The sequence below is a fragment of the Penicillium canariense genome, assembly GCF_028826845.1.
Source record: "Penicillium canariense strain IBT 26290 chromosome Unknown utg000006l_segment0_segment0, whole genome shotgun sequence".
Lineage (NCBI taxonomy): Eukaryota > Fungi > Ascomycota > Eurotiomycetes > Eurotiales > Aspergillaceae > Penicillium > Penicillium canariense.
The window spans coordinates 194,073-206,147 of NW_026622733.1; the positions used below are offsets into that span (position 1 = coordinate 194,073).

The 12,075-nt window shown below is 55.7% G+C and overlaps 5 protein-coding genes across 5 annotated transcripts; 1 reads left to right on the forward strand and 4 right to left on the reverse strand.

The window, feature by feature from the left end:
- Positions 1–114: 114 nt before the first annotated feature.
- Positions 115–504, reverse strand: N7482_008053 (dolichol phosphate-mannose biosynthesis regulatory protein; the record flags this gene model as incomplete). Its single annotated transcript, XM_056690177.1, has 3 exons — positions 115–300; positions 364–444; positions 502–504. The coding sequence occupies 3 exons, from the start codon at positions 502–504 to the stop codon at positions 115–117; spliced, it is 270 nt and encodes an 89-aa protein (XP_056539942.1).
- A 278-nt stretch (positions 505–782) lies between these two features.
- On the forward strand, positions 783–3,317 carry N7482_008054 (Pre-mRNA-splicing factor cwc22; the record flags this gene model as incomplete). Its single annotated transcript, XM_056690178.1, has 1 exon — positions 783–3,317. One exon carries the CDS (start codon positions 783–785, stop codon positions 3,315–3,317), a length of 2,535 nt encoding a protein of 844 aa, XP_056539943.1.
- Positions 3,318–3,636: 319 nt separating this feature from the next.
- N7482_008055 (putative MYND domain protein) lies at positions 3,637–5,319 on the reverse strand (the record flags this gene model as incomplete). The annotated part of the gene is made up of 1 exon (XM_056690179.1): positions 3,637–5,319. One exon carries the CDS (start codon positions 5,317–5,319, stop codon positions 3,637–3,639), a length of 1,683 nt encoding a protein of 560 aa, XP_056539944.1.
- Positions 5,320–5,827: 508 nt separating this feature from the next.
- N7482_008056 (WD repeat-containing protein) lies at positions 5,828–9,369 on the reverse strand (the record flags this gene model as incomplete). The annotated part of the gene is made up of 5 exons (XM_056690180.1): positions 5,828–5,836; positions 5,903–6,022; positions 6,077–6,333; positions 6,397–9,122; positions 9,212–9,369. 5 exons carry the CDS (start codon positions 9,367–9,369, stop codon positions 5,828–5,830), a joined length of 3,270 nt encoding a protein of 1,089 aa, XP_056539945.1.
- A 650-nt stretch (positions 9,370–10,019) lies between these two features.
- Positions 10,020–11,700, reverse strand: N7482_008057 (uncharacterized protein; the record flags this gene model as incomplete). Its single annotated transcript, XM_056690181.1, has 2 exons — positions 10,020–11,573; positions 11,653–11,700. The coding sequence occupies 2 exons, from the start codon at positions 11,698–11,700 to the stop codon at positions 10,020–10,022; spliced, it is 1,602 nt and encodes a 533-aa protein (XP_056539946.1).
- Between the last annotated feature and the right edge of the window lie 375 nt (positions 11,701–12,075).

Below are 12,075 nucleotides of genomic sequence, written 5' to 3' on the forward strand. Positions count from 1 at the left end.
TGTGATCAACTGGGAAGCCTGGTATAGACAGGTGGTGGTACAGGGCCCTCGAAGCCGGCGTCGAATGCGATCGTAGTCAATCCTTCTCCCCCCCCCGGATCCATCGCGTCACAATCAGGTCTTCTTTTTCGCCGCAGCCTTGGCTTTGGCTGCCTTCTTCTTGTTGCTGTTGATCATCACAATGCTGATGAAAGTGCCCACCACGGCTGAGCCAAGGAGTGTCAGGATGACGGGGATGCGGATGGCCCAAACACGCGGCGGGAAGAGGTCGTGGAGAGGGTGGCCAGGGTCGACGAAAGGCTAAACAATATGTGAGAAGAGATCGAAAAGCTGGACCGTAGTAGAGAGGAGAGAGATAGGTACCATCAACAGCGTCCAGGCCGTATAGTAGAGAAAGATAGCGGTCGCGGCCAAAAGCATCGCGGAACCCACGAGTTGGCCCAGCTACGGCGCGAGGTCAGTTTGAAGAACAGGCCCGGCAGTCAATCAGCGGGATCATACCATTATGTTAAAGAGTGGTCGCGAGCAAGCGCAATGCAAAGTCCGTGAGCGTCAGGGGAGCCCTGGTCGTGAAGGAAGGGCCAAGGGTGTGGGCTGTCAGGAGCTCGCCCGTTTATTGTTCTCCTACCTGGCCTTCCCCGGGTGCAGTCACGTGACTATTCTTGCGCTAGAGCTTTCGTTTGTGGAACTGCGCAGTCTAAAGATTCGCAACCACCGCATCTCCGGTGTCTCCTTCCCCCACCACCTCTCTCCTGGACTTCCGGAACCTCTGAGATTTCACGATGTCAGACCCGGTTGTTCTGCAGTCTGCGGTGCGAGTGCCCACTCCACCTCCCGGGGCATTCTCGCCGACCGCAGCCTCTCGAAAGCGCTCTCCTCCCTCTCGATCGCCATCCCCCAACCGCCGTCGCTCACCTCCCGGGGACTCGCTCATAGGTGATGCCGATGTACCCCGTCTCGACGATGAACGCGCAATTGAGCGGGAGCGACAGCTCGCCGAGCGTGTTCGCGAGCATGAGAAGCTGGAAGCCGCCCGCAAGCCCTTGACCGAGGAGGAGAAGCAGGCCGCGGCCAAAGCCGAGTATGAGAAGCTCCTTAACATGCGGTCCGGTGGTACCTACATCCCTCCGGCACGACTCCGCGCTCTGCAGGCCCAAATCACGGACAAGACGAGCAAGGAGTATCAGCGCATGGCGTGGGAGGCCCTCAAGAAGTCGATCAACGGTTTGATCAATAAGGTCAATGTCTCGAATATCAAGTACATTGTCCCAGAGCTGTTTGGCGAGAATTTGGTCCGGGGACGCGGTTTGTTCTGCCGGTCGATCATGAAAGCGCAGGCTGCCAGTCTGCCGTTCACAGCTATCTACGCAGCCATGACAGCCATTGTCAATACAAAGCTGCCCCAGGTCGGAGAGTTGCTGGTGTCTCGGCTAATCATCCAGTTCCGCAAGGCGTTCAAGCGAAATGACAAGGCCGTCTGCATCTCCTCCACGACCTTTATTGCACACCTTGTTAACCATCAAGTCGCCAACGAAATGCTTGTCGCGCAGATTTTGCTCTTGCTTCTCCACAAGCCAACAGACGACAGCGTGGAAATTGCAGTTGGACTGACTCGGGAAGCCGGCCAACACTTGGAGGAGATGAATCCCCAGATCGCGAATGCCGTGTTCGACCAGTTCCGAAATATCCTTCACGAAGCCGATATCGACAAACGAGTGCAGTACATGATCGAAGTGCTGTTCCAAGTACGCAAGGATCGGTATAAGGACAATGCAGCAATCAAGGAGGAACTCGATCTAGTGGAAGAAGAGGATCAGATCACGCACCAAATCGGGCTGGATGACGAGGTCGAATCTCAGGACACGCTGAATATCTTCAAGTTTGATCCGGAGTGGGAACAGAATGAGGAGAAATATAAGAAGTTGAAGGCCGAGATCTTGGGCGAGGACAGCGACGAGGATGAAGGTGATGAGGACGAAGACGAGAGCTCGGAAGATGAATCGGACACCGAGGAACAGAAGATAGATATTAAGGACCAGACGAACACCGACCTGGTCAACCTTCGTCGGACCATCTACCTGACGATCATGTCGAGTATTGATTTCGAAGAATGTTGTCACAAGCTGATGAAGATTAACCTCCCAGCCGGTCTGGAGCCGGAACTGCCGTCTATGATCATCGAGTGCTGCTCCCAGGAACGGACATACTCGAAGTTCTACGGCTTGATCGGAGAACGGTTTGCCAAGATCAACCGCCTTTGGTCTGATCTGTTTGAGGCTGCGTTCGCCAAGTACTACGATACCATCCATCGATATGAGACGAACCGCCTGCGCAACATTGCGCGGTTCTTTGGGCATATGCTCAGCAATGACGCTATTGGCTGGCATGTTGTGTCTGTGGTTCATATGAACGAAGAGGAGACCACATCCAGCAGCCGTATCTTCATCAAGATCCTGTTCCAGGATCTCGCAGAGAACCTTGGTCTCCCCGGCCTGCAGGTCCGTTTCAGAGACAACGTTCTGCGGCCCAGCTTCGAGGGCCTGTTCCCCACAGAGAACCCGCGCCACACTCGCTTCTCAATCAACTACTTCACCAGCATTGGTATGGGTGTGTTGACGGAAGACATGCGCGAGCATCTCAAGAACGTCCCTCGGCCCACCTTGCCCGCTCCGCCTGCACGGACGTCACGCTCGCCATCGGATCGCTCATACTCGCGGTCTTCATCCTATACCGGCTCCTCTCGTTCGCGCTCTCGTTCCTACTCCCGTTCCCGTTCCCGCTCGTACTCCTACTCTCGATCTCCGTCCAGGGTCCGCGGCCGCTCCTACTCACGCTCTGTCACACCCTCTTCACGGGGCCGGAGCTACACACCCTCGCGCTCGCGATCTCCTGCCCGCCGTAGTCGACGGGATGCTCCGCATAGCAGGTCCCGCTCGCCCTCTGACCGCTCTCGCTCCCGGTCGAGGACCGTATCACGCACTCCGCCTCGGCGCATCCGCGCACGCTCCTCATCGCGCAAACATAGCCGCAGCCCGTACCGCCGCTCCGTCTCCAGGTCAGTTGCCCCTCCACGCCCGGGACCGGCTGCAGCGAGCCGGCGAGACCGCAGCTACTCGAGGTCACCTTCTCGATCGGTTTCACCCCCTCCTCGTGAGCCGGTAGCCAAGAGCGCAACACGGTATTCGTCGGCACCGGCGTCTCCTCCGCCTCGCCGTGGTCGTAACCAGTCTGTCTCTCTCTCGCGCTCGCGCTCTTCAAGAAGACGTGACGACTCGCGGGGTAGAAGCCACTCGCGGACGCCGCCTCGCCGTCGATAAGCGACTGTATTAGTATGAGCAGAATTCTGCGCTGGGGACTCTGATTGGTTCCACGGCAGAATTTGATAGTTTTGGGATCTCGTTTGGGTTCAATCTTGGGGTTCGGGTTGGTGCTGGGAAACATGGACAAGCCAATGAATCAAATTTTCTACTGTGTACTTTAATTGTGTTTTCCTCGCCTAGTATTTTCAGGCCAATTCCCAGATACCATGCATATGCCATTGCCAGCCAACAACCAAAGTCTAAATGGGTATCTCATCTACATCAACACCGCTGCCATACCTTGTCATGCTATATCTTTATAGATCTGAAATGGGATTCAGTCCTCGAGCGCCTCCCACACGCACCGATCACACCGACAGTTCCCGCCCAGCGCACCACACGCCCACTCCCTTCTCTCTTTGACAGGCAGCCCAATATCACAATAATGGTTCAAAATTTCCTGATCCTTCCGAATCCCCCCAGACTTTGGATCCCTCATCTCGATTTTTCCATTGTCCAGCGTCCTTGACCAAACCGCCGTCTCCTCGTCATTCCGCGCCCGGAAAGTGATTTCACCACCCCATTCCCACCGCACGTTGGGATCACACGAGTGATTCGCCAGGCACCAGAGCGGATGCACGGCGCACAGCTCTGGACCCCCATCCCAAGTGGACAGGCGGCCAGAGGCTGTGCCGCGAAACTTGGCATACAGCGTGTTCAGAACCCAAGTGTCGTAGCGGGGGAGCGAGGCGTATGGGTCCAGTTCCATCTCCTCGAGGAAACGGGTGGGCTGGAGGATATTGAGTTGAAAGGAGAAGGGCAGGGTGGCAGCCTCGTCTGTATCTGCTGTCGCGGAGAGGGTTGATATATCGCTAATGTCGAAGTCATGGAAGTCGCCCCAGATATACTTGACTTCGGGGAGGTCAAGGGCGTGGACGTCCTGCGTGGCGGACATGGCCAACGCGCGGCCTAGCAGGAGTAGGTATAGATAGTCGGCTTTATCCTTGGGGTCAGGAATGTCCTTGCCGATGGACTCGAGGCCATCTTCGAGACCACAGATAGCGCCATGATAGACCTCCTGGGCAGTGTCGTGGCATGTCTGACTGCAGAAGACTGTATCGGCGCATCCACCCTCGCATCCAACAGGAGGCTCAGCGGCGGAGAGATCGGGAAGAGGCGCATTACAAGCATCGCAGAGGTCATCATGGAGACGATTGGTTGCCGTCAAAAGCGAAGACTCTCGCAGAATAATCTCATCAGGCGCAATATCCTCCTTCGCGAAGAGACCAAGTTGAATGGAGACCTCTTCCTCATCAGGCGTTGCACCATGCAGCGCGGGCAACGTCACAGCACGCACCTCACACTTGGGCGCAACATCCTTCAGTCTCTCATTCAACGTCGCCAACTCCTCCGGCGCGCGGCGATCCGGCTCATGCTCGTTCCAAGGATACAAGATGCGACGAGCAAATCCCTGGGCCGGCAGAACAACGGGGTCAATTGCGTCCAAGGCGATATCTTTCTCAGTAGTCGTGCGCGACTGGTAGACCTCCTTGATCAGATCCATCTGTTCGTTCAAGACGGTAATGGAGGAAGCATCACTCGTCTTTGGATCAAATTCTCGCAGCAGTCCAATTCCACGCATGCCAAACTCGAACGCATCGCGGTAGCAGCCACATCGAACAAGACTGCGCACCAGCACAGCATAGACCTCGCCAATGAGCGCATTATACTCCTCCTGCGTCACAGGAACACCCTCATCCGCGTCCTCGTCGTCTTCATTGCTTCTATCGTCCTCCCCGTGCACAGTAGTATCGATCTTCCTAGCATGAAACTCACACCCGTCCGGGTCAACGACAGACTCCAGCAGCGACAGTGCGCGGTAGGCGTCCGCGGCAGCGAGATCGGGGAATCCAAGTTGCTCGTAGAGGCGGGCGCGGTCGAGGTAGAGGTGCGGGTTGTGCGGGTCTGCGTAGAGTTGGGCGGTTTTGGAGGCGCGAGCCTGCAGGAGATCTGTCGCCATGGTTGGCCCGGAGCGGGGTTGCAAGGGAATGTGAGGGCGAATGCGATTGCGAAGGGGAATCTTCCAACGTTCAATCTTTCAATCTTGACTTGCGGCGAAGTGGGTTTTCCTGCATGTGGGGCTTTCCTAATTCGGGCATTTGGCGGGGAAACCCTCGATTTTCAACTTAGCGCCGACAGCACATGCTTCGGGAAATGATTACCTGGTTCCTGGATTTGGCATGGGGCCTAGCTATATTTTCCATCTTATTCCTGTCTTCCATAAATAGCTTCCTACGGTGGTGAGAAGACACGGGTGAACTACGCCTATTGATACTAACTCCGCTATCATAAACTTCATGCCTCGGAATGCTATTCTCAATGCTGGTTCAAATTACTTCCAAATGAACCCCCTCGCCGTTCCTTGAATGCACAAAACTTTACCTTATAATCATTCTGGATTCCAGGTTCGATAATAATAAAGAGCATGCAGAATGGAAATGCACTCCCCGAGACACTGTCACGAGCTATCACATCACCTAACACTTCAGTCAGCATCTCTCAGCACATATGGGATGCGTAACGAGCCAAAAAGGAGAACGAACCAGGCAATTATCATCAAGGACGACAGTAGCCCCCTCGCCCGCGCCAACTTCCACACCTGGGCCGCCACCTCCACCCTGTCCACCACGGAGGGTAGCAGCAAGGCGCGCCAGCATGCTTCTCTATTGGAAGGAATCAGTTATATGGAGTAGGAACTGGAACATGAAGGGGCTTACCGTGATGTAGGCTTCGGACATGCCACCACGACGATCGACATCGTTCTGACTCATGATGCGGTAGCTGTCGTGGATGCGCCTGCGGCTCTGAAGTCCGCCGATGTTGTGCGCGGCAGGACCGAGAACGTTGACAGGGTTGTCGGGATCCAGGATGTTGATGCCTTTGAGGGCCAGATCTTGGGCGTGACGATCTGGAGAGAAGACCTTGACGGTGTTGTCAATGCCAGAAACGGCGATGGTTGGCTCGTAGGGATGACCTAGACCAGCACATTAGTGAAATGGCTCCAAAATGCTTCATGTTGAAGACAGTTGAGACGGACCTTGAACAACGTTGACAACCTCACTGTCTCCCTCCAGGATATTTACTAGTTTCGCTGTTTTGCGGTCCCAGATGAAAAGATGTCCCGAGTCACTCCCACTAACCACATACTCATCATTCAGCCCGAAGAAGTTGACATCCTTGACGGTCTTAATGTTGCAATGGCCCCGGTAGACCCGCGTGTGAGAAGAGACTGGAGTGTGAGTTTCGACGTCTCCCCGGCGTGACTTGCGCGTCGCACGGCGTAGGAGAAGCGGCTCTCCGCTCTCCTCGTCTGAGACGTTCCCGTTATCGTCGTCCTCTGAGGAGTCCGCCAGGGCCATATGCCAGCTGTCTTCATCCTCTCCACCCTCATCACTCTGCTCCTCCTCACTCTCGCTCTCGTCGGAGTCCTCGGTATCACTATTATCGTCGCCGTTCTGGTAAGCCGCAGATGGAATGTCCTCCTCGCCCTCCGAATCTTCGAGGTCTGAAGTCGCCTCTGCTCCTTCGCCAGGGGGAGCTTGGGAAGAGTGAGAGGTCCTCAGGACATTGATCGACTTCACTCGGCTCTCCTCCGCATTGGGATCGATATCGTCCTGGGATCTCTCCACCTCGCCATCACTGTCCGATTCATCAGTGGAAGTGTGGATTCCACCAAATGCTCGATTGACAAAGGAGAAATTGACTTCGTTACCGGCCTCCATTAAGATGCCTCGACCTACCCGCAAGATCCAGAATCTGGTCGCGGACGCTCGATCCAGAGATCGAACTTGTGAGGAAGGATTTGACACGCGGCGGCGATCAATCCGAGCAGCTGTAGTTCCCAAATCCTCGAGTGGCAGCCGCACTGCATTCCCGAACGCGGTCACGGCTGCTTTCTGCGTTTGGAACAGAATACGAGTGGAATCATGTTCAAAGCGAGAGGCATCCACGTTGACAATGGGGGTATCTCTTGCGAGGAGCTGGAGATACGGAACAAGGATGGTATCGATCGCATCCTCAGTGGCATCAGCGGGGATGGGGAAACGCCCTTCGAGCCTTCTTGGGCGGGGTCCACGTTTGAATCCCTTCAGCAACTCTTGCCTGCCACCCTGTAGCCAAAGCAAGATTGCCTTGAGGAAGTCATATCCAAACTGGGCTTCGGAGTCAATAGACTCGTCCTCATTCGGTGCAGGGGAAATTTGTAAGAAGTCCGAGACCGCGTCTGACGCAGCTTCCTCTGCAACATCACCATCCAAAGCTCGGGCAAGGGTACCAGCAGCTTGCACAAATCTCCATGACGCTTGGCGGTTGCGACGGAGTGATTGCTGGAAATCAACAGTCTCGCGTGATGGATTCATTGGATAATGCCATCTGCGAATGACTTCGTCCATCCGAGGCAGATATGTCGATGCGAGCGACAAGGCAGACGCAAATGAGTCCGAAAACGGTGAGATATCGTTCTGCTCAGAGGCGGTGGCTTCTCGCGCGGTTGCCTGCAGCGAGAACAGCGCCCGTCGAAGCTTGACTAGGCCTTTTGCGATCTGCATGCTTAGCCGCTGGGCCTCATTGAGTACCAAGTATCTCGCGCGTTGGACCATGGCCAACTCATCCTCATCCGGTATCGTTGGGAAATGAACATCCTCGGAGTCACCATTCTCATAAGTGACTCTGAAAGCATCTGGTTCCCCGGAGCGGCGTCGGGACTGATGCCGATTACCACTTTCCTGGGACGACATTGATGCAGGCTTGGGGCGTTTGCGCTTTCGGCTCCGCGGGCCATTCTTACGACGAGTTGTGTTCTTCAATGCATTGGCATTTTCAGGCGAATCATCCCGTGCATCCGGGCTCCGAATAAGATCGAAGCTGTAGATGTGGTCCCCAGACCAACTGACCACCATCTCGTCCGGGTTTGCATCGCTGATTTTGCAAGCGGTGATGTGTCCATCATCGAGGTGCTTCATGCGGAGCTTTCCACGGGGAGCAAATCGGCGCACGCACCGGGTCGCATTGCCCATCATCTCATCATCAACACTACCCGCGCTTGGTGTGGACAAACCAGGGCTACCTTTTTCGGCCAGGGTGTCCCGGCCAAGCATGCGCCGGTCATGCAGGAAGCAGTGCATGTGGGCGCCACCTAAGGCAATGTAGTGCGGTTGACTCGGAGAGCAGGATATCGTGTTCAAATCGAGGCGGTACTTTTTGTAGGAAATGAGTGGCGGAGGAACATTGGAGTCGTCATGATCCAACCCGGGTCGGTACGCCATGAAGCCCTGGCCACCCCGCGGTGGAGGGTATGCCTCGGACGGCTGGCGAAGATCCCACTGTCGGACTTCGCCGTCTTCGGAGCATGTAAGGAAGAGGTGCGGCGAGGATTCAGTGACGATGCGCTTCACACGATCGGCATGGCTACGGTAAACCCTGGCATTGGTGTTGCCCTCACTCAGGTACCGCGTCCCTTCAAAAAAATCATTGAAGCGCCGACTCCGAGCCGAGGCTGCAAACGCCGACGTGGTATTACTGTTGCTGTTGCTGCTGGAGTATTCGATGTCAAAGACGCGCACCTGCGAATCGCCGGCACAGGTGACCAGGGTCCGGTCGTTGGAGTGTGGCATAAACTTCACGGAGAAGATGTTGGCCCTGTGGCCGGTAGAAACGGTAGTGTTCAGTGTGAACTGAGCATCCGAGGATTCTGGCTGGTATGAGTAGATATTCAGGTGCTGGTCATCCGAGCCGGAAGCCAGGAGACGTCCAGACTTGGACCAACTGCGAGAGGGTTAGCGCAATTCAACAATGCACCGCCGGTCAGTAGGGAATGCGACAGTAAGCCGACAGGAACTGAAGGATAAACGTACCTAAGAGCATTCACACATCCCGTATGGCCGCCCAGCTCGTTGACGATGTCCAAGTCGTTGATCCATTCCTTGGAGCCGTAAATGCCGCGGAGCGAGGCATAGGGCGACAGGTCCCCGCATTCTCGGCGCCAGAGACGGTCGTACAACGAGTCTTTCATGATTGTGAGTGACCAGAGTCGCCGAAGTTAAAGCCTTGAATAGGGGTGATCGACAACCATTCTGAACCCACAGTAACTACGGCGGGCAGTGCTGCAGAGATAACTTTTGTCTGGAAGTAGTTGGTTCGAACGGAAGATGAGACTGGAGAATGACGTCAGGAATGCAACGGTCGGGTCGCTACGATATCGAGTAGACGATATTCAGAGGAGTGCTGTGGAGAGGAGAGATGGAGGTCAAAGTCAGGTCGCAAGTGGCGAGCAGCGAATAGGTCGAGTGAGGGGAGCAGAAACCGGGCAGTCGGAGCAGAACAGGCTCACGGGTTTACGAGGGCCAGTCCAGCAAATGAACGGGCGAGTTAGGTTGGTTTGATTAGCTTAGTGAGGGGGACGAGCAGGATCCAGAACGGGCGGCAGGGGGATCCTGCCGGGCTGACTCATCCGAGCTACCCGCGCAGCGGGTACCAACAGCCCCACCGATCGCGCAGCTGGGCACTTGGGAAGTATCAACTCCATGCTCAGCACTCTGCGCTCTGCATTCTGCACGCGTCCCATAAAGCTCAATAATACGATGCATTACTTCCCGCTTCCAACGGCTGGCGCAATTGAGTACATTGGGAAAGTTCCCTGATTCATTAACTACGGGTCATAATTCAAGATCTCCAGACGCCAACTCGTGCGCTCATCTCCCGCCGCGGACCAGTCAGCGCGGTCGCAATTCGTCTGACGCACTGTTGCTCTGACCGAACAAGCTCTGCCTCGAGGGTCTGCATGCTACGAATCTCCTGCATCATCAGCTGCATAGACTCAGTCAGGCTCTGAGCCACCCGAGTGAGCGCAGATTGCTCTAACAGCTCCACCTCGCCAAACCCTAGGATATCTAGACTCTGGAGTTGTCGCGCGGATAGCTCAAGCTTGGCATGCAGCGCGTGCAGCTCCTCTTTCCAGGACCGATCAAGTGGATCGATGAAAACCGTTCCATCGAAAGTTCCCGATGACGCGCGCTGGTGCCGAAGAGATTGTGCCTGCTGGAACCAGTCTTCAAACCTCCTAACCGCTTGTGTATACCGCCCGCTCATCCCACATAGACCGAGATCAGAGACATCCTGCAAGACTTGAGACAGAACCTGGATCTGCTCAGCAAATCCATGCGGGCCGAGGTGGTCGCGGCAGTTTTGGAGCCAACAGCCCAGAGACTGCACATTCAGCTGGTATTGGCGGCTCTGCTCATCCACCCGCAGAGCCCGATACTGGTCAGAAACATTGTCATACTTCTTGCGCAGTCGAGATTCTGATTCTGACTTCCACTCTGCATGTTGCTGGAGTGAATCGGAGTGAAAGAGACTAAGCTGTAGGAGCTCCGTCTGTAATGCGGCAATATCTGGGCGGGATGTAGGAATGAGACTGTCGGCTTCAGAGATAGCTCCGGGAGTAGGCGTTGGAGGCTTGGTAGGTTTCTTGGGTGAATAGTGTTGCTGATAGGTCGAGAATTGTGCGCGAGGTTTTGAGGCTGCTACCGGTGATTGGTCAAGCTGGATCGGCTTCGTACTCACCAAAACCATCTGGCTGCGGTGTCGGGCGTGGCCTCGAGCGGCAGTTGGGGGTCCCGATACAGCATTCCGGGGCTGTCTGAACGACGCAGACCGCATGGGCCGTTGCGGAGGGAGCATTTCTGTTTTTTTCGGAGAAGGGGGTCTCGGGGCCGCAGAGGAGGACTGCGTGGACGATCGTACTGTAGATGCTTTTCGCGGTGACGGCGGCGCAAAAGTCGGCCCAGTGGCCTTTGCAGGAGCCGAGACATTGTCTCTAGTTGAGGCTGTTCTCAATGCCCCCGGCCGTATCAAGCTCTGGCGGCGCGTAGGCACCGAACCACTCGTAGCCGAGGAGGGCGTCCCCTGTTTCTCTCCCTCTGTATTGGTCTGCGGCTGCCTTTTCGGTGATATCTCTCGCCGCTGCGGAAGTCTGCTCTCTGGTGGCTGAAACCGCACTTGTCCCGAGCCATTTCCATTGTCTCGAACAAGGTTGCTGCGCTGAGGGAGGAGCGTATGGTCGCGATTGGAAACCGCATTGCCTCTCACGGACGCGCCCTCGGCCGGCGAGGGGTTGGCTGAAGATCGAGTCTTGTCATTCGTCAGGCGCGTAGATACTGTGGTCGTTCCAGTGGTCGGGATCGCAGTGTTGGTCGTGGGTCGTGCTAGAGTAGAGTTCTGGAGTTTAATTAGCGAGGAATGCTGGGGATCCCGGGGGAAAAAAAAGGGGGGGGGGGGTCTCTCCTGGGCCACTGACCGGCTTCCGGGGCTCGCGCAGCGATGCCGAGCGCGTTGGAATGGGCATATTTCATCGCAGAATGTCATGGATGGGATATGTGTATCCAACACCGTCCCTCGTTTGAGCAACTTAGCAATGTGTCGGTCACGAGCTCCTGGAGGAAGGTGGCTCGTCCGGTCGCGACGATCTTCCGGCAACCAAACAATCCCGGCCGGGTGGAGCTGGGGGCGCACAGTCCAGGTGAAACTCTAACCACATTGGCGATTCCCGGCAGTCTGAATGATGAATCGTTGCAACCTACTGGTGCCAGGCGCATGCTGCTCTCCGTGATTTGTTTATGCCATTAGGGTGTACAGGAGGAAAGACCGCTCGTTGGTATAGAAACTCTATATTATTCGTTGTGTTCTATCCGTAACAGACACCAACATTCTGGAAAGGCCG